Source organism: Bactrocera dorsalis, chromosome 4 (genome assembly GCF_023373825.1).
Source record: "Bactrocera dorsalis isolate Fly_Bdor chromosome 4, ASM2337382v1, whole genome shotgun sequence".
NCBI classification, from domain to species: Eukaryota; Metazoa; Arthropoda; class Insecta; order Diptera; family Tephritidae; genus Bactrocera; species Bactrocera dorsalis.
In genome coordinates, this window is record NC_064306.1 from 64,719,960 (window position 1) to 64,742,768 (window position 22,809).

A 22,809-nucleotide genomic window follows, 5' to 3' on the forward strand; every position below is an offset into this window, starting at 1 on the left:
TTTATCCCAGCTGCTCAATGTCTCTTAAGTTGCGAGCCATGGAATATGGTTCTTCTTATCCGTTCTAGCGTCTCATCTTACACCGCGCGCATTCTTGATTCCGCCGAATCACCATTTTCCATTTGCTGAAGGTAACATCTTAAGTATAGATGCCCTACTACAATGACTTCTACAATGTTACTAAGCTATGTTTTGTGTAGAAGTAGTAGGTTTTGGTATGTCCACCTTCAATACTACTTCAAAGAAAATTTTTGGTATGCCTTCTGTTGCTTGCGTTCTAAGGCCCGAGGTGTTCCTCGAGGGTATATTGCTTTAAACAACTCTTGAAGGAGCTGAATGCACTGAAACAGCTTAAGCGAATTGTGTTTCCAGCTGTCATCAAGCGGGTCAGCTCGTCTGCTTTTTCATTTCCTTCGATTCCTATGTAATCGGGTACCCAAATGAGATTAATCGAGTTTCGTACTAAAAGTCTATTTATTGCCTGCTTGCATAACCTAACGCAATGGGGTTTAGTATTGACGCTATGGATAGTCTTAATTATCACTTGGCTAACTACTAGCATGTTTATGGTCTTGTTGGTTAGAACAGAAGTCCACTTGGCTCCTTCTGTTATACCCACAATGTAGCAAATAGTTGACCGTCAAAAACAGCTGTTGTCTGTTTTACAAAGCTCTTTCAGGCTCGAGGCCCCTAACACTCAGTGGAAGGCAGTTGAAGGTGTCTAAAGAGGTCAAACCCCTAAGCATCACATTAGACTTAATCTTTCGCTCCAAAGTCACCAAGGCACTCATGATATGCAGATGCCTAGCGGTAGATCCTGCAGTGGCAATCCAGGTGGCCGTATACCATGATCATAAGACCTATTGTCACTTATGGAGCGGAAGCTTGGACATCGGAGGCAACGTAGACTTCGGTAGGCCTTCAATTATCGAAGCTGCAAAAAACACGCCTGCGTGTGCGCTTCACGGACAGTGCGCATTTGCCCAACCACAGCACTGCATCTAGCCATCAAACTGGTAGCGAAGCATATCATGCTGCTCATGGTAGCAGAGGGTTTTGGCAAGGGGAAGACAATATCGCCTCCACAAATGAAGGTCTCAGGGGAAGACACCACTGGACATTCTTCCAAGAGAGGGCATTACAAAGAGGGTAAACTTTAGAAAGAAATTTAGAGTCACTCTCGCCGGTAAGACGGAGTGGAGTGATTCCACGCTCGACATACTTCTCAGGGGCAACACTATCTAGTGCTACACTGACGGCTCGAAAACATTTGCATTGGAGCAGGCATTGCGGAACCGCGCACCAAACTATCCATACCAATGAGGTGTTTTCCGAGCATCTTTCAAGCAAAAGTCTTCGCTATAAGTCAGTGAAGAAAAATCAATCTCCATCGCAACCAGCTAATATTTTTTGGTATTGTTGATATTTTAATTTTAAAATTTTAGTTTTTTTATTTCTTAAATTTATTAATTATAAATTTTATTGCTATTTTAACCTTAAAAAGCCCCGGTAATAACCGCATTCAATTAAACTAATTATAGCTTAAGTGTACCCTTATATATAACCGAATGTTTGTTTCGCTGTACATACTCATAACTAGCTGTAAAAAGCGACCAAATAAGCCAAAAGCCGCTGTAGTATACCAATAACTGTAAAATCTAAATGTGTCACCTAGTTAGCTTGTTTATATAGAACTATGTATATGTGTACATTTGTCTGTGTGTATTTGCATTGTATGTCAACATACATAACTAGATATTTATCGATAGCAACCAGAAATCAAATTTAATTGAACTCAATTCTTCTCTTCTCTTCAAACGCATGCTCTCCGCCGCGCAGCCTTTACTACTACCAACACCAGATCATCCAAATATGAATGGCTACAGTCGCAAGTCACCGTCGAAGCGTCGCTATGAAGGCTCGAAGTATCCGGGTAAGTGCACTACAATATAACTGTATTGGAGCGGAAGTTTTCTCGTTTCCGGCATGACTTTAGACTAGCTAGCTAACTAACTGGCTGTCGGCCGCCTGCCGCTTGACAAGTTAGCTGGCTGGCATACTTGCTAGCGAAGTATGGGTTGCATAAAGCGGCTGACAGTCAGTGTTGCTATTTTAGTTCTACATAGTTTGTTGTAGTCTTGTTGTTGGCAGCGATGCTTTCAAGTGCTTCCGCTTTAGGGGTAATTAATTTGCTTTTGTATGCAATGCATTTCCATTTTTAAGTATTTATTATGCATTTAAATATGTTTTTTGCATTCTTTTTGCCCGTTTTTGTTGTTAGTGTTGCCGAAGAAGAAGCCACGTACGGGCAAGGAGCGCATACCGCAACCGAAGAACACCGTCGCCATGCTGAATGAGCTGCGCCATGGCTTGGTCTATAAGCTGGAGTCGCAAACCGGTCCGGTGCATGCACCGTTATTCACTATATCCGTTGAGGTGAGTGTGGCGAATATACATATACATATAAATTTAAATTTTTTATTCAATCCGTTGTATGTATGTTGCTCTCTCTCCGTAAGCACTTAGTTTTTTGCGCGCTCTCGCCTGTGTCGTTTCAAATGTTTCAATTTTAATGAAATCTGCATCATTGCATTTGAAGTGGCGCGTAGCTCGCACGGTTGAGGAGCTGAAGGGTGCTGTTGGCTGCAGTGCGCTGCCAAAAAAATTTTCCGCATGCCACGAATTTTTGAGCTCGTTTTTTTGCGCGTGTCTCCGCGTTTGGCTGAAGCGCTTGTGGGTGTCTGCGCCAAACACTGCATTTCGATCAATACTTGCGCATCGTATGCTACCGTTTTTTACCGTTATTCGGTTTACACGCTTTCGTTGCTTAGCGTGTTTTTGATATAAATTGATTGCAACACCTCCGCGTGCGCTAAATCTTCCACGTTGAAATATGTTAGTGTCTTTCGCGTATTACTTTTTTTTATAAATTTCGCTTGCTCTTTCCATTTTCATGTATTTTTTTTATATACTAAACATCGCAGCTTTGCTTGCAGCTCTCGTGAATTGGTTTCCTCTTCACTCTAGCTAACTGTAACTATTTTTCTTTCAATGGTTTTGTATATCCTCTTCAAAGATTTTCACATATATTGCAAAATGAAAAGATGTTTAGCCTCACTGGCGTCAAAATTGAATTTTATGTGCGCATTCTATGTCGTCTTCAAGGAATATTAAAGTGGAAATCGTTAAAAAGTATTTCAAGCAGAAAATATTTCGAAGAATTGGTAATATTTTTCAGAAAAAAGTACGCTATTTAAACATGTTCCATAGTGAGTATTATGTAGGAATATTTTCCTCCTTATTGGCGTAGACATCCGTTATGCAATTATTGCCGAGCTTACAACAGCGCGCCAGTCGTTCTACGTTTTCGCTGTTTGGAGCTAACTGGAAATTCCTATTGTAACCAGGTCCTTCTCCACCTGGTATTTCCAACGGAGTTGAGGTCTTCCTCTTCCTCTGCTTCACCCGGGGGCACTGCGTTGAAAACTCTAAGAGCTGGAGTGTTTTCATTCATTCGGACATGCAGGAAATTGTTTGGTATAAAAACACCGTTGCGATTTTATTAAGAACGCCGAGAGAGAGAAGCAAAGAGAGATATATGATGATCAGAACTAAAAAATGTAAAAAATACGAAAGGCGTCTAAAGATCCCTTCAGAAAATTTGATTTTGCTCGGTCACTTTGTATGCTAGCTATAAGCTATGGTGGTCCGATCAGATTAATTTCTTCGGAGTTTGCGCCATTAAATTAGACAATAAAATATGCCAAATTGTGTGAAGATATCTCGTCAAATGAAAAACTTGTCCTTACAAGCACTTTATTCGAATCACTTTGTATAGCAATTATATCCCACATCGGTCCAACATCAGCGGTTCCGACAAATTAGCAGCCTTGTGGAGAGAATAAACGTGTGCGAAATTTCAGACAAACGGTCAAAGCTAAATAGGCTCAGCTCGTCATGCTAATCATTACGTATATACATATACATGTCTAGGTATTTTATAAGGTGTCCGATGTTTCCTTTTCGTGACAAACTTAATATACCCTATTCAGCGTAAAATAATATCCAAGTCTTTATTTCTTCCCGAAAATATTAATGGAAGTCCTTTTGAAATCTGCCACATATATTCGAGGGAAAGAGATAAATAAATCTTTCTATTTCACTTTTATAAGCTTAACGTGCTAATCTCTTGCCGAAAATTCGGAGAAATTAATCACTTGAAAATAACTCTCTTAAACCGGCCATGCAATTTGTGGAGAAATTCGATATTTAAAGAAAATGGAGACTGTCTGTGTCGAGAACAGAAAATTTTGTAAGTAGCCTTTGCGAGGTCACACCAGTTATACATCCCAAGTGAGGGCAGGTCTCTATGCATTTGGTTTTAGGTTGGATAGTTAGTTGTCCTTGCTTCTATTGCTCACCCATGAGCTTCAAATAAGAGCAATCTTTTTTTTTTTACTTTTTTTCTTCTATGCTACGCTGTCGGCTCTGGCAATTTATTCACTGTTGTATTTTTGTATCAATTATTATAGGACAATACAGGGAGGACTCATCAAATCGCTGTTTTAAGTGCTCAAAAATGCAGTTGATTCAAGGGATGTACGAGAGTTCGCATTGTTTATTGGTTCCAATTGGTCAGTTAGAAAGGACACCTTTCCATCTTGGTCGGTTTCGAGGCTGACCTAAAACCTCTGCCGTGTTGTAAGTCCGGCGCCCGGCCGCAGTGTGACTCCACTGAATTTTCAATTCTACCTGTCCTTAGGTTTAAACTACAGCCACCACGAATCTTCCCAAAGGGCCAAACCCAAGGACCAGATGAATGAGCGAGCTCCATAGGATGCTGCTTCTCGTGGTACCAGATTCAAGTCTCGGGTCAAACCTTTTTGTTACTATCAGTAGAGCATCCATCAAACTCAAAAACTGATGTCATTTGTCACTCATTCAAAGTCTATAATATCAATTCAAGTTGAGTATTATACTATAGCACTATTTCTGACAGGACTAAGCTCATTTTCTGAGGCAAGCTAAGTAAGATACATACTGCATATTGGACTTTAGTCGCCTCTTACGACAGGCTTACCTTACCGCCGGCACATTCTATCCTCTGCTCATATAGTCGACTGCTAGCTACTTTCGGGCTCATACGTACAAATTCACGATTCATCATTTGTCATGATGACATAGACGTATTTTAAAGCACCGCTATCGGATTTGTTTCATGTTTGTTTCGACCAATACACACGAGCCTTTTTTGACAAATTTTATGGGGTGCAAAGTGAAATTTATTATTTTTCTTCAATCAAATGTTAACTCAGTATTGAATGTTGGTTGGTCCCTCTAAAGTCTATAGTTTCCTCAATTTCACGATAGGTCACCTGTCCATCTTTCAAACTCAGCTTTCGTACAGTATCAATAATTTCTTGAATAATAACTGGTTTTGAACAAACTTGACGAAATTCGTCTTGTAGTGATCTACGACTTCGATCGCATTCACCATACCATCGATAAACACTGTTCATTGATGGAGCTTCTTCGCCAAAAATTGAATTAAGTTCAGCGATGCATTTTACTGAGTTTATCCACATGAAAAGATGTAAACAAATCTCGCGAAAATTATAGCAATGTAATGAATATTTTAAGTTACTGTAAAGAACATAAATAGTGCTGGTACGAGTATGTCAACATGTTCTGAAAATGCATAACATAACAAATGTCAAACTTGCCGATAGCGTTGTGAGTAGCCATATATAGTGAGAGAAATATACTTATAAGGATATAACGAATTCAACTCGCTAGCTGTGTTTTTACTTTTACTAGTGTTTTACAAAATAGCGAACAGTGGCGTAACGAAGACGGCTTTTGTCTCAGCTTATAGAAAATGATTGATTTCACCAAACATATAAATCAAAACCTACAAATACTTGAACCTAGAGGCTTTACATACTTAACCTGAATTAATGACAGTTTGATATCCATCATTACTGATGGATAAGCTGACAACTTTGATTCGTGGCGGCTGCTAATTAACTTAGATAAAGTCGCTGTGTTGTTGTTTGTAGCTTACGAAAGTCGGTAAGATGATATTAAAATTTGCTGACATTTAAGGCACAATTTATCACACACACACACACAGCCATTGGCAAAAGTCAAAGCAGCTTTTAAGCCCTTCATTTGTGGTCAGTTAAATGAAGAGCTGATGAATGCATAAAGTGGGGTTTCATATTTCTGAGCAAACAAGCCTCTTAAAAACCACAGCAAAAGCACTTGCTCAACAAGCAGTGTGTGTTAGAAGCTAGATAGCAGCGTCGGACACTATGACCAATGCCACGCTACCCACCAAGTTTATATGTACGTGTATCTGTCTTCCTGTGTATAATAATAAAATGCAATCGTTTCAAAGAATCATTTCCGTTCATTGAACACAACAAACATTATTCAAGCAGATAATCCTCAGAGCTTTTGATGGCATTTCAAAAGTTATTATGTCGTCGCTATGCCGTTACCACGTGTATGTTCTAAACGTACATATGTTTGTATACGGTTAGTTATTGTCCTTGCTGTCGTCCGCAAAATACTAATTAACCTTAATGCTCGTGTGGTCAAATGCATGTCTGTCTGCAAATGTGTGCATGTGTTTGTTGGTTTTTGTTGTGTGTTGCTGCTTTTAATAGCTCGACATGCCATTCGCTGCCATACTCGTATTATCTTCGATTCCTGTCGGTGCTATAAATAACCCACACAAATATTGAATAATAAATTGGCACAACGGTCAAACACAGTCGTAGGGATGGACAGACGGACGTTGAGCAATGCTGTTTTACATAGATATTTACATATTAAATATGTGGCTTACAAATAGGCGGTTCCACAACACATCGTGCTTTAATAGCCGAATGGTTAGAGTTGTACCTTTGTATATAGACCGAAGAACACAATTATTCCTTCCATTTTTTCATGCGTAGATAAAATAATTGTGTTAAAACAATTGATTACAGCAATTGGTGTTTCAACACCCAGCTAACCTCACTTTTTATTAAACGCTGAATTTATGTAGGAATGAGAAGAATCGACAACTTGCATCATGGTCACAGTCTACTTGGTTACTGAAGTAATAAATTATAAAGAATTATTGTCATATTATCTATGATAACTCACAATCCGTAAACTAAATATTGGGTAGTCGAAAAAGCCTTTTCGCATTTTCCCAAAATTTAAACTTATTGTCACCGAATTAAATTTTGGATAGTATTAAGAAGAAGACTTATTAATCATATCTTTTGTTGACTTTAATTCGATATATTGACGTTGTGAAATACAGTTGACTCTACCCGATTACTTTTAACCGAGACTAAGTGCTTCATAGGCTCTAAAATTCTAGGCAGTCTATATAGCTTCGCTATTAACTTACAAAAATGTAAATGATTATAAGGATAGTGAACGTTGGAGAACATCCAATTACTCGAGAGAATATGAGTGATTTATAAACCATTTGACGTCTCATTATTCCTTGGGTACATAGGTTAGGTTAGGTTAGTCGGGTAGGCCAATGAACCACACATAGACCAGTTTTGGTTCTTTGCGATACCAGGTGGAGTTCAGTTACTAGGTCCATGAGGGGCAGTCATCCTTTAGGTTGTCTGCGCTTAAAGTGAATAGTATTAACAGACCCTGTGGCGTCACTATCGATACTTCTTCCAGTGTATCATACCGTAGTGACCACAGCTGCTTACAGCGTAGTCTTATCAATGCAGGAGAAATTCACAAGTGATGACCCATTGCTTCCCTGGTGCCTTCTTCTATACATTTCCTGCATTCTTCTCGATCTATCAGCCACATTCTGCGAGCATGCAAGCGAGCCGATCGTGTTCCTACATTCTCTTCTATCGAGTGCCAATATGAATTTTGTGTACTTCCGATCTACCGTTTTGCACATGACTTTTGCAGTTTTACACCCAGGTAGCTCGTTCCATCGGCATTTTATTTTGTTTACCGTGATACTGTCGACATCGTCGTATAGACAATGCATAGGTTTCCAAATGTTGATCACGTTTTCGGATGTTAGCCATTCTTGGTAATCTCGTCCACTATTTCATTGTCCTTGAGGCCTTTGTGACCTGACATCCAGTAAAAGTGAAGTTGCTTGCTTCTGGCAACACTTTCCACTGCTGCACTTCTGGCCGGCATGCTATACGAGGTTACTGCCTTGATTGCTGCTTGGCTGTCTATGTTTAAATTGTCTTTGGACTTGCCTGCAGATGTATTAGAGACAAGTGCCAAGACAAGTGCTTTCGCAATAGTAAAGATCACAGCTTGAAATATACTGCTGTGGTCCGGCAACTTAAAATACCTTATGCCTAACTCAGGATAGTACATCCCCGCACCACTCTGGATTTCTGTATGCCTGTGCACCTTACTACTGCACCAAAAACAGCATTGGTCTTACAATAGCCGTGTAGCACCAGCGCATGAGAGAGGCAGAGAGCCTCCAGGTTGTAGCAAACATCTGCCTACACGTATATAAATCATTGCTAGCTTTTCTGGCTCTTTCTTACACGTGGTACTTCCACCGTGCTGTTTTGTGAACGCAAGCAGATCCGTTTCTTCAGGTTCAACCCCGCTTGCGATCCTCAATTCTGGACTGTATTGAGCGTGGTGATCATAGTACTGGTAATGGTCTGTAAATACCTATCCGTCATTAAGATGGCAATGTCGTCCGCAAATGTCACTATCCATGGGTACATAAATCGAAGTTTAACTGGAATTTGGGTATTTAGCGGTATAGATATCTCTAAATCTATATCTCGCAATCTATAAAATCAAAAAAGTTTTCCGGTAAAGAGAATTTACTATGCCGATTATGCTTTGGTTTGGAAACAGTTTATAAGTTTAATAGTCGGTGTGTTCGTTACGCCACTTTTCTTTTAGATTGGCGCTCTGCTCCTTTATCTAAAAAATCACAAAAAAAACAATAACAAAGTGTTTTCATTGATTGCAATACAAAAGTGTATGTGGATGCCTATTAAAGTAGTTTTCTTTAGATTTTCTTTCTGTAACTCGTTATACCACTTTATTGCATTTATACCAGTTGACTCTCAGTTTTTGAGATATTAATCTAAAATTTTGCACACGTGCTTGTCTCTCAAAGAAATTACTTATTTGTCGGAACCGCGGATATCGGATGACTATAGCATATAGCTGTCATACAAACTGAACGATCGGAATCAAGTGCTTGTATGGAACATTTTTTCATTTGACGAGATAACTTCACAAAATTTGGTGTGAATTATTTGTGAACAAAACGCTACAAACTCTGAACAAATTATTCAGATCGGACCACTATAGGGTATAGTTGCCATACAAACTGATCGATCAAAATTCAGACCTTGTATGGAAAAAATATTTTATTTGCCCAGGTATCTTCACGAAACTTTGCATGAATTATTGCCCAAAGCAACAGTACAATACCCGAACAAATTGTTCAGAACGGACCACTATAGGGTATAGTTGCCATGCAAACTAATCGATCTCAATTAAGATCTTGTATGGTGCAATATTTTATTTAGTTTTGTTAAAGTTAGAAGAATATTGGTATAAATTCTGCGTACTTACGATATACTTATAGTATTTTGAACTAAGTGTTGCAAACCAGTTACACGCTTATGTGCAAACATATTCACAACAATCTGCATGCATTCCTTGCATACAAACACATAGTTACACGAAAGTGTGCGAACAAACGGATTGCGTGTTCACTGACCACAAACTAGCTACAGTACTGTGAAAATATATTTTGTATGCAACTGCAATACATACATACATACGCAATAAAACGAATAACAACAAAGGGCAGTCAAGCGAGGGCTTGCCTTTCCTTTAAATCCTCATACTCACACATATGCGTGCAATTGGCTGTCCAACAGAAAAATTCGCATTCATTTGGTGTGTGTGAAATATGGGTTTTAAAGCCTTAACGGGGTTGTGAGTATTTAAAAATAAAAATGGTAATTGAAAAAATATTTACATCCTCAATTACCATATGGACATGTTAATCCGGTTGCGCGCACTTTAAAATCGACAGGCATTCCATTAACTTGACGGAAATATTTATATTCTGTTAAAAAATGGAAACAATATGCACGACATCGCCGTAAATTAAGTTGTAGTTGTGGCTGGGATTCATGCAAGCGGTGCAGTTAAATATTTTTTTTTGCTCTCACTTCATGGTGTTAAGTTCATTCGTTTTGTTGTTGATTTAAGTTGCGTAATGTGTGAAGCCTTACTTAAATGGGGAAGTTATTATTAAAAGTTCTCTGGATATTAAATGCCACTTTCGTTATATAGTCGTTCTGGTGATATGTCTAGATTGGATTAAGCTGTTGTTACTCACCTTTATTTTTTGTATATAGACTGTTCAGCCGTTCTCTAAACTCCTGAATCAGTAGGGATTTGATCTCGATAAGTATGGTTCGATACGACCTCCAACGTGGTTTATCTTTACGCACTGACTTATGGCAAAGACTTCTGCTTGAAAAATGCTCGGAAAACTTCCCACAGGTATGGTGAGTTTGGTGTGTGGTCCTGCCACTCCTGCACCAATTTCCTCCGACGTTTTTGAGCCGTCGGTTTAGTTTGTCTTCGAGGGGTTGATATTTAACTCAAACCCTCTCCTTCATCTTTTAACCAGGCTTAAACCCCTTTGTGCTAAGTCGCAGAGAATGTCTCTATGACAATGCCATCCGTATAGTAGGTCGTCCACGACAAGGCTCCCTAACAGGGGTGATTGCAGTCCACCCTTTGGACAGCCTCTTGTAGGGCCTCTGCTGTGGTCTCTTTCCATTTGCCTACCGGTATTGCCATATTCCTTTTCTCCAGTGCTCTTGCTACGTTCTTGTGAGTCCTGTTGTCAAAAGCACCTTCGATGTCTAGGAAGGCGTAATAACAGTACTTCCCCTCGTTCCAACGAACTCTGTCCTTTCGTCAAGTGATTACTACCTGTTCTTTTTCATAGTAAATGATATTGAGTGTGAAAACCTCGCCTCAAAAAAAGCTTGTCATAAACGACTGTCTCAGTTTTTTCCCAATAGACAAGAGTAAACCCTCCCTTCATATCATAATATAATTTTAGTTTGAAAACAGAAGGCTGATTACTCTTATTTCTAAATGGTTTTGTAAATAAAGGGTTATCCTTTTCAAGGTTCCTAACATTTTTAAAGAAAAAAATACAGAAACTTCTAATTTAATGGGGAATGTTAATTATCACTCAAAAGAACCCCTTTAGGCATTTATTTTTCGAAGATTATGTTTGTTCAATAATTAGCCGCAGCTACGTTTCCGACGGTCCATTCGTTGAGTTCAATTTTCGATGACTCGTTCGAACATTTCGACTGGTAACTGGAATATGACACGCGTGATGTTTTGCCCCAAGGCCTGAATCAAAGAGGGATTAACCGCATAGACTTTAGATTTTACATATCCCCACAGGAAAAAGTATAACGTGGTGATATCTCACGATCTTCCAAAACGGGAAATTATCTGCTCACGAATAATCGGTTATCATGGTGCGATAACAGTCCCCAAAATCCTCAGCGACATCATTTTTGAAGAAATATGGACCGATGATTCTGCCGGCCCACAAATCACACCAAACCGTTGTTTTTTTCTGGAGGAAAAAGCAGCTCTTGAATCTGTTCAGCTTACTCTTTGTCCCAAATCCGGCAATTTTTTTTTTTGCTGGTTTACATATTCCTTGAGCCAGAATAGGGCCACATCGCAGAACGAAATTCGACGAAGGATTTGTTACTTTGGAAAATATAAATATAATGGTTATCTAATGCATATCGGGTGTAAATGAAACTATTTTTTGAGGGAAAAAATTTTGATTTAAACAATAAGTGACTCGATGCATAATACTCGGCCTTCAAAAGCCTTTTCCTTAGTAAAAGACATTGAAGAGATAATCACCGTGTTTGAGGCTTCTGTTAGAGCAAAATATAGATTCTACTTCAAAAATGTTATCGGAAAGTTGGAAGTTCTTTGAACCAATTTTTCTTTGTACCAATTTTTGAACTCCTCTGTTACACAGAGTACCAAGCAATCCAAAACCAATTTTAAATTAAAAAATAAATAAATAAACCTGTAGCTTTTAACTCATTTTTAAAGCACTATCCTACCAATAATTGTATATTGACGAAAATTATGCCCGCACTCAATGGATGCGCTCTGCTATTTTCGCGACGATTAATCAAGTTTCGAATGAACGAAAAGCCATTTGCGCGAATTTGGCAAATGTAACGTGAAATAAAAGCTCCAATAAATTGTCATGTTTCATTGCAATTCTCGGTGTATATTTTTGTACAATTTTTGACAGTTTTCGCACACCAAATAAGTATTGCGATGCGAATGCAAATGGGCAGATGTTGCAAGCGCTCGCATGCGGCGCGAATAAATCAACGAACAAAGCAGGGAGAATGCCCCAAAGCGCAGCGATTAAGCAAGCGAAGAGTCATGAGAGTGACTGATTTTGATCATAATTCATTTAAAATGCGAATGACACCTGCAGATGTCAATTGATATAACGGTAATAAACGTGGCAATAAGATTTGACGAAGGGGAGAGCGTAACCAACAACAACAAGGACGCAATTTGCAACCGAAATTGCTGCAGCTCCCAAATGTATCACAAATAGAGCGCGACGCACACATACAGACGCATTTGGGGAGGCACACAAACATACATACACATATGCAGGAAAGCACATAGGCTCACACAGACACACATCTGCAAATTGCCGTCATTATTTGTTTGTTTGTGCTGTTGACAGTGTTGCCACAAGTGAATTATGCCAGCACCTCATGTGTTTATATTTATATGCTTTCGAAATTTTGTTTGTGTTTGTTTTGCTAGTTGGTTATTTGCACTTTTTGTTTTTGTAAATTTTGCACAGGGATATGAAATATCAATTGGCGCGGCGAATTGCCAGCTCATTTGTGTCGCTTTTAATTGATTGCCGCCAGCATTTGTTCAGCGAAAAGTTTATCTGCTGATTTCGACATGCAGAGAGGGCAGCTTTTTGAGGGCTAAAAAGCTGTGGTAATTTTAGTTATTGCACTAATTTGCAAAAAAAAATTTTCTAAATTTATAAACTAATTGATTCTCCAAGTAGTAACTTAGCTTATCGCATTCTTGTTACCCGCTGCCAGTGGTAAAACGGCACTCTCTCCTCCGTTCGGAGCAACTCCTTTATGATGTGGGACCCCAACGCAATGCATGGTTCTGGCCACATCATCCTGGAAGCCGCCACAGAGAGGGCCAGTTTTCGGCAGGCTCATTGTCGGCAGCCCCTGATAGGCGGTTCAGTCTTCCTATATACTCCTCTACTAATATCGATTCGACTTCATAAGCTGAGATTGCTTTTACTGCCACTATCGCTCGGAAAACATCGCATTGGATGGATAGTTTGGTATGTGGTACCGGAAAGCTCATTCCAATCCCTTCCGGTGTTTTCGAGCCGTCAGTGTACCACTGGACAGTGCTGCCCTTCATTAGTAGGTCGACCGTGGAATCTCTCCCGCTCGCCTTTCTGCCTAGAGTAACTTTAAACTTCTTTGAGAAGTTTACTCTCTTCCTAACGTCGTCTCTTGGAAGAAGGGCCAGTGGTGTGTCGTCCTCTAAGGCCGTCACTTGTTGAGACGACATTATCTTCTCTTTGCCAAAACTATGTCTGCTGCCATAAGCAGCATGGTGTGCTTCGATGCCTGTTTGATCACTAGATGCAGAAGTATGAGATGTAGCATGATTTCAAGGGCTGAAGTTGGACAAGTGCGCTTTGCCCCTGAAGCACAGACGCAGGTTAGTCTTTGCAGTTTCGATAGTTGAAGACCGGTTGACTTTATACCGCAAATATCTTATCAATAAGTATTTTATATTGTTCGGAATACCGACGTTAGTTGCCCACTGGAAAGAGGAGTATGACTTCATGAGAAGTTTACATGGGTCCGAAGTAAGCATTGGGGCTTTTGATGTTAGGCGAATGTGGGTTCAAATCTAAGACTTGTATTCAGCAATGCCGAAAATTTCCGGGACTGCAGTAATTAGAGACGAAAATTCGGGATCATGCATTTGAATTACATAACAAGTTTTAAGTGCTCAAATTATAGTTTTAGGTCGTTGTTTTTTAAAACCCCGAAATTTTTCGGTACTGTAGTAATTAATTCCGAAATCTCGGGATTTACTACATATCAAGCTTTCAGAACACAAATTCCAGTTTTAACAAATTACTTTTTTTAAATCCCGAAATTTTTCGGTATTGCAGTAATTAATCCCGAAATTTCGGGATCATGCACTTTTAATACATAATAAGCTTTGAGAGCTCAAATTTCAGTTTTAATTCGTTGTTTTTTAAAACCCCGAAATTTTTCGATACTGCAGTAATAAATCCCAAAATCTCGGGATATACTACATATCAAGCTTTAAGAACACAAATTCCAGTTTTAACAAATTATTTATTTTTAAATCCCGAAATTTTTCGGCATTGCAGTAATTAATCCCGAAATTTCGGGATCATGCATTTTTAACACATGACCAGCTTAAGAGCTAAAATTCCAGTTTTAATTCGTTGCATCAAGTTTTGTACTGACGACTTTTTACTTTGTCCAGTAAAACATGGCACTTAGTGCGGTGACAGATGGCATTCTAACTGTTAAATTATTTTGCAGCAGAAACTATTAGAATTTAGGGCTAAAGTCCTACGCTTTACGCATTTCTCAGGTACACTTTAAACTTTTGACCATTAATTCTTGTTCCGGCTGCTGAAATTTACTTCGAACTTTGCGCTCACAGAGTTACGGCTGCCACTCGTAATATTTGTTGTTTTCCCCTAAAAAGTTTCTAGTATTTCTTAGCTCTGTAATTTCACTTCGAAGCTGAAGTTGCAGCAATTCACCGAAACGCACTCATGCCGACAAACATACCCACAAACACATACATACAACGGTGGATTATGTATTTGGTTTTGCATTTCGGCATATTTTCCGCAGTCATGAATGGAAGCAATAAATTTCGAAGAATGTTTTGTTGCGTGAAGCCGAAACGCAGTCGAAACAGTCAGGCTGTGGTTGCCGTGCTACATATGTACGATAGATGTGTATGTGTGTGCGTTAGCAACCGTTTAGAATTCGCTTGTGGCAAGTGTGAAGGGTGCAGCCCGTTTACCAGCACAGAAATTACCCAAAATATTAGGCGGTTTGTGTAGCGAGCTTTCGGGCTGCAAGCAATAACAATTTGTGTCACGAGAGGAGCACGAGGTGGTGCGTGTGTGTGTGCGTGAAATTCGTATATTGTTGTTGCTTATGGAAATGAGCGCCACACGCAATGCAGCGCACTCCCATGCAAGTGTGTTGGTGTGTATGTTGTATATACGCATGCGTCTGTATTTGTGTATGTGGGTGTGTATGTGCGTGTTCGTTTGCCTTGCTTGGTATCCAAAGCAATCAGTGTCAGCCATGACAGTTGCAATAAGTTCCACGCACATCTGCCGGCTAACGGTTCATGTAGCGCCAGTATATGTGTGTGTGTCTAGCGGTTTTTTGTTAGGCTCCTGATTATTTGTATTGTGTCTTGTATAAATTGTTATCTCTGGCATTGTTATTATGCGGTTAGCTGGTAGACTTTTGTGTTTCCTGCGTTGGTTTTGCCTAGTGCCAGTCACCGGAAGTGATATAAAACAAACAATAGCTAACTCTAAATGTTTTTGTTGTTGTGGCATTCGCAAATAAATCGAAACCATAAAATTGGATTTCATTCTCTATCGTTTTCTGATAAAAATCTCTCGATTAAAACCTACTTCTGCAGATGTGGCAGGTGCATTCAGTAAGCGCTAAACGTCTACGTATAGTTAGAAAGTGATATTTATTGTTGGAATTTAATTAATATGAATTTATATAGCTATTTCGAGTAGTATTTTCTTGATAATCAATTTGCTTTCGTCCTACCCTCGATTTTATAAAATTGGTCAACTCTGTTCCATGACACGGGTGATGTTTCGCTCCAAGGCCCCAGAGGAAAACGTCTAAGGTTGTGATATCACGTAATCTTGGTGGCCAATCGACCGGCCCAAAACATGAAATTATCTGCTCACTGAAGTGTTCTTTCTATAAATCCATTGATTGATGCGATGTGTGGGAAGTGGCGCCGTCTTCTTGAAACCAAATGTCGCCGAGATCACGAACTTCAATTTGAGGCATCAAATAGTGGGTTATGGCCCAATAACGGTCGCCATTGACGGTTACGTTCTCACTGCCATCATTTTTGAAGAAATATTGACCAATGATTTCACCGGCCCGCAAACCACACTAAACTGTTGCTTTTTCCTGGATGAAATGACAGCTCTGAAACCTCTTTAGGCTGCTCCTCGTCCCCTTTAGCATGTCTTCAACGATCTCTCGACCATGTTTGAAGGCTTTGTACCACTTGTAGGCTTGTGTTTTAGATAAAATTGAATCATCGTAAGCCTTTCCCAAGAAATACAAATTTTCGAACAAATTTTAAGTCGATATTTTTATCCAACGAGCTCTTCGGTCACTTAAAAGCTGCAATTAATCAAGTAATACTTTTTTGAAACCTTATGCAATATATCACCAACAACTAGCTCATTGTTACACTTTCTATGTTAATACCTTGGTGATTCCATTTTGAATTTAACAGCGCGCCAAAATGTAGGCAACGTACAAAACCACATTCTGTGGTATTTGAAGGTAGTTAACCCATATATTTATAACTTTCCACACATGAAACGAAAACTAAGTAGAGAAAGTAGTTATATTAAAATTTTTAAATAATTAACATATTTCATGCGATTTTAACCATCAAAAAATGTATTTAAGTACTTTGTGATTAATGCATAATGAGCTATAATTGAGCGAGATTAAATGAGATTTTTGGTGTTGCTTTTGTTTTTTGCTGTTGCCTCATTTGTTTTGATTAAAATCTTAATTTATAATATTTAATTTGCGCAAAATTCCAAACGGTACATCGAATAGCGGAAACAGCGGAAAATTAATTGAGAACTCACCACGCATCAGCGCTGCGGTGGCCACCATCAGCATTAGCTTCAGCAGAGAGCACTTGTCACGCAGGCACTCCGTCACTTTTTGGCTTCTGATTTTCACTTTTCGTTGGGCATGAGCGTGAGAGTGTGCACTTGAGTCTGTGTGTGTGTGTGTGAGTGCGCACTGTGTTCACACGCCAGCCCACGCCATGGAAACGCTTTGGCGTACGCCCACGCTGCTTGCGCTGCCAAGTTATTACAAGCAATTAAATTCCGAATCGGCAGTGGTCACCAGTCGGAGCAGCAGCAGCAGCAACGGTAGCGCGATTTCAAATGGAAATAAATGAATTAAATGCTTTGCTGCAGCGCCGCGGTTGCGGTTTTCATAATTAATGTGGAAAAATTTATTCAAATATGCGCTGCCGTGTGGGTATAGTGGCTTTGAGTGTGTGCTTTCTGAGTACTTTCTGCGTATGTGTCGCATTTGGTCAGCGAATGTCGGCGGAGCGCGTCAAATTACACCGGATAAATGGTGTGTGACGCCTGACACCGAAAACACCAAAATGTGTGATGGCAATGCGAGCAGTGAAACCGAAATTTTTAGGTGTTTTTGGTTTGCGAATGGTGTTGACTGTTGGCGGATGTTGAAGTGAGAGTACACTTGTCAAACACGTGGATTTGTATATAATAAGTATTTTATATTTTGGAAATATGCCATTTTCCTTCTTTAGACAATGAGTATTTCGAAATAAGACGTAAAATCGTTCGACCATATTCTACAAAGAAGCTGATGCAAGCTCCTTATTAGTACTTCGCCGCCGTGTTTGAATAGCTCGGCCGGCAATCCGTCGGCCCTGCCGCTTTGTTGTTCTTCAGGCGGGTCATTGCTATTCGAACTTTTTCATGGCCCGGCAATGGAACGTCTGCTCCATTGTCATCGATTGGAGAATCGGGTTCGCCTTCTCCTGGCGTTGTGCGTTCACTGCCATTCAGCAGGCTGGAGAAGTGTTCCCTCCATAATTTTAGTATGCTCTGGGCATCAGTCACTAGATCACCTCTGGGGATTCTACAAGAGTATGCTCCGGTCTTGAAACCTTCTGTTAGTCGCCGCATCTTTTCGTAGAATTTTCGTACATTACCCCTGTCGCCCTGCTGGTCAAGCTCTTTGTACTCACGCATTTTGGCCTCTCGCTTTTTCTGTCTGCAAAAGCTTCTCGCTTCCCTATTCAACTCTCGGTATCTATCCCATCACGCACGTGTTGTGGTCAATCGTAACGTTGCGAGGTAGGTAGTCTGTTTTTACTGCGACACGGCACTGCTCGTCGTACCAGCTGTTCTTTTGCAATTCCCGAAAACCAATGATTTCGGTTGCAGCTGTACGTAAGAAGTTTGAAATGCCGTCGCACAGTTCCCTTATACCGACCTGCTACGAGTGCTCTCAGAGAGCAGGAGTGCAAGTCGAGTAGAAAATCGTTCGGCTGTCTGTTGTGATTGTAGCTTCTCGACGTCAAACCTTCCTTGTGTTTGTTGGCGCGCGTTTTTTGCTGCACAGAGGCGGGTGCGAATCTTGGCTGCAACAATATAGTGGTCCGAGTAGACGTTAGGACCTCGGAGCATACGCATGTCTAGTACACTGGAGACGTGTCTTTCGTCTATCACAACATGATCGATCTGGCTTTTCGATCCGGAGGCAGCAAGGTGGTTTAATGAATTTTCTTATGCTTGAATCTAGTTAACCATATTTCGGGCCCAGCGAAGTTGATCAGCCTCAACTCATTTGGAGATGTTTACCGACTGTAGTGCCAAAAATACCTTCCTTGCCCACAATGACGTTAAAGTTGCGAAGCACGATTTTGACATCGTGGCGAGTGCAGCTCTCAAAGGCGCGCTCTAAGCGTTTTGGAAGGCATCTTTGTTCACATCGTCTTTCTCATCCGTCGGTGCGTGGTCGCAAATCAGTGATATGTTGAATAACATCGTTCTGATGCGTATTGTGGTCTCCACACCGAATTTGCGCTCCTTTGTATGGCCACTGTAGTAAATGACCCAAGGACGTTCTCGTCTCAGTCCTTTTCCCGTCCATCGCATTTCTTGGACGGCGGTGATATCAGCCTTTACTCTTAAGAGGACATCAACCAGCTGGACATCGGCAATTAAGTTACCGGACATTCCGGGTGCATGCCCTTTAATCGTAATCCTTAACATGTTTTCAGGGGTCGTCATCGAAGGGTTGGTTTCTCTTCTGAGGCTTTTTGTTCCGTTTCATTTGGGGTTTTTTTTTACGTGACGGGTCCCAAAACCAGCCACCAGGAGGTGTTTCATCTTTTCACTTTAGCTCACCTTTAAATTGATGTCATTTGACTACCAAGAGAATACTTGGTCTGTCGTGAGCTGCTTAAGTCATATGTAAAATAATCGTTTCTGGCCACTCCCAAGTGAATGGCAATCAGAGAACTTTCCTCACTTGCATGAACTTCTATACATTGAACTTCTACACATCCTCTTGGATCATCCGTTACAATTAATAACCATACCTGCATTCATGCATATTCATGTAAGTATGTGGCCATATCACGCTGGTGATCATGACTATTGCAGATAATCCGTCGAAACATATTTGTTGCACAAAGTGATCCAAAAGAGTGCAAATAAATCGAGAATAAAAGTAACGCCTGCATGAATTTATACTATGTACTTTGTGTATATTATATACTCGTACATATGTATATATTACATATGTATATGTACATCTACATGCTGATATACTCACACAGCCACATAATATAGTATACCGCTGCCAGCCATGGCAGGCACTTCAGCATTTAAAATTTTTCAAAATAAATATTTGTGGACTGTATTTATTTTAGTTGCACTTGAGCAAATACAAACACACACACACATACATGCGCACTGGCATAGCAGTAAAAGCCGCTGCATGTGCTACCTTGGGAGCATTTCAAAGTAAGCAATAACCGTAACTGAAATTTGTTTAGATGCAAATGTTGACGTTGAGTACACTAATAACTTTTTGCAAAAATAAAAAAAAAATACACACATGTATATGTACATTTAGATGTGTGTGTTTGCATTTACATATGTATATGTGTTGGCAAAGTTATTTGCTCGATTTTGTGCGAGTGCATTTCTTTTATTTTGCATTTTTTGTTTGCGCTGTCACATTGCCACACACCCACACACCCATACACGCTCACATGTGCCTTCGTGCTCTCAGGCACTCGTGTGAGTGGACATCCGCCCATCAGAACTTAGACGCACCCAAAGCACTGCCGCAAATGGTAATCACTCTGCGCGCCTTGGCAGTGCCGCACGCCCCTCCGACCCTCACACATCACTTTAGTTGCATTGTGAACGGTTGCAACATGATGGCGCTCGCTCGCTTGTATAATGCATTTCATATCCTTTTATGCTCTGAAATGCAAATGTCAGCTTCCGTTGTGCTGCGAATCACTTCAATCAAGGTTGTATGTGTGTGCGTGTGGGTGTGTGTATGTTGTACAATTGTGCTTGTGGCCCCACCAAGCGCCGCCGTCACCCTTGACGGAACGCTGCCACACAACAAATATATATACATATGTGTGTGTTTGTTGTTGTATTTATTTTGTTGTTCACAACTTACCTGCGGCTGACTTGGTGTCACACACGCGCGCTCACACGCCCACATGCATTTCTATGCACCACTTGCATACATACAAATTCACTTTTTGTATGTGCAACAACAAAAACAATTACAATAACTACAACAGTGCAATGCAGCGCTCGAGTGCCACGCGTCACTTGAAATATTGTCTTGCAAATTCTAATGGCTTTCATAGCCCCACATGTATACATATTTGTATGTATGTGTGTGCGTGTGGCGCTGCTGCACTGAGCCAAAAAATTATGCAAATCCGATCGCAGCGTCATGCCCCTACACGTGTAAGAATTCCTCCACAAACTATTGCGTCCTGCGAAAAAAAGTGCCTGCGACCAAGCCCAAGTATTTATGGTGGCACGAAGCAAGCATGTGAAATATTTAAAGTCAAGTAGATACCAGCGCATAAGTATGTACAGCTGTGCGCTTGAAAAAAGCAACATTATTGAATTTATATATGCCAAATAACGGTACATGTCATGCATAACTTCGTGACTCAAAGAAAGTTAAAAAGAAAATTTAGTTTACATGATGGTTTACACATAATTGCTCAGCAGCGCCCTCTACTTGTTCATGCTTGCATATCGAATCTTGAATTTTTTCGCTCACACGTCGATTTAACGAAGAACTTCGCCTATGTCTCTTCACAAATTATGCAAAACGCGTTAAGTAATAAAAACAAACCTTAAAAGTTTCTAAGAAGCCTGTTCTAAAAATACACCTTGGGCCACCATCGGTACATGCGCTGTCGCAAAAGCTTTTTGGTCCAAGATTGATCGCAGGAGATCTAGTGATCTCTTTCCCCTCAGCAAGGTCAGTCACTCCCTGTTCTAGAGCTTTTAACAGGCCATTGCTCTGTTGGTGTCCATGCTCTAAGGCTAGGCATCAGACAGACACCATCTTCAGAAGCTATATACAAGAAGAATACGTGGTGGAAACATCTCAACACTTCTTTCTTGACTGTCCCGCGTTTGGAAGCTCCAGACTTAAAGATTTGGGAGCGCATACCTTCAGATATTCCACCGAACTGGGAAAGGAGTACATATCCCAGTCCACGTGCGATCTTCAATCAGCCATCTAACTTAACCTAACTTTATGTGCTCGAACTTCAAAACACTTTACTTAACTTTATTTGACTATCGGTGTTATGTTTATTTCACAAAACCTTCATAACTGTTCATACGAATTCTCATTTGGCTTTAAAATCATCACTTGAAATAGAGCAGAGCATGAACTTTAAACCCGGGTTTGATCACCAGTAATTAAGAAAAAATAAATAAAAATAAATGCTTAGTGAAGCTGGAAATAGTAGCTTCAGTACTTATGTGAGGTTAGGGTAGCAAAATAGGCATACTTTACGTAATGCTACGAATAATCCCACTTGGACAGCTGGAGGCAGAACTGCTAGGTATGGATCAAAAAGACCGTCGCATATCGACAAAGCGCCTAGAGCCTGCCATAAATTTATTGAGACAGCTAATATCTACTCCAGCCAATTCGACGGGTTCGTAAAACGTATGACAACCGGTAAGCTTTAAACTTAGTTTAGCGAAATCTGGACAGAGTTGGATAAACTCTTTACACATTTTCGCCCAATCTTCCTCATAACAACTTTGACGAGTTATGTTCTCCAAAAAGCTTTATCCTCACCGCGTCAGTGTCAATGAGACAATGTCCACTTATGACACCTACCAAGTCGGCCATGCGATTCGATGTATCCTTTACGTTCCACTCTGACCTTAGAGGCCAACGCTTACTAAGCTTGCGCGTATCCCATATATCCAGCGCCTGAGTGCGCGTAATCTGGCGTGCACCTGCTTCTTCCCATTTAAATGGAGTTGGCTGAGGCTGCACCTTCTGGCGAGTTCATCGTCTTTACAGCTTTCGGCGATTCCGTTGTAGCTAGGTACCCAGATAAGTTTAGTGTAGAAGTAGCTTGTTGCTACAGCTAGTGAAATTATTCGCTCATTGACTAGGTTTGAGCTTACTTTCAGCGAGCTCAAAGATTTATAGCAGCTCTGCTATCGGAATGGATCCATATCTGCCTAAAAGAAGCCGTACTTCGGAAATATACATCTGCTATTAACTTAATAGCTACCACTTCTACTTGAAA

General features: G+C 40.3%; 1 protein-coding gene across 5 annotated transcripts in view; it reads left to right on the forward strand.

The window, feature by feature from the left end:
• The window catches only part of LOC105225184 (double-stranded RNA-specific editase Adar), a 166,668-nt gene that overhangs the window by 70,395 nt on the left and 73,464 nt on the right, over positions 1–22,809 (forward strand). For all 5 annotated transcript variants that reach the window (XM_049456400.1, XM_049456404.1, XM_049456401.1 and 2 more), the window contains 2 exons: positions 1,840–1,933; positions 2,282–2,436. In XM_049456400.1, coding sequence (XP_049312357.1) covers positions 1,840–1,933; positions 2,282–2,436 — 249 coding nt within the window. The remainder of the gene's footprint in view (positions 1–1,839; positions 1,934–2,281; positions 2,437–22,809) is intronic.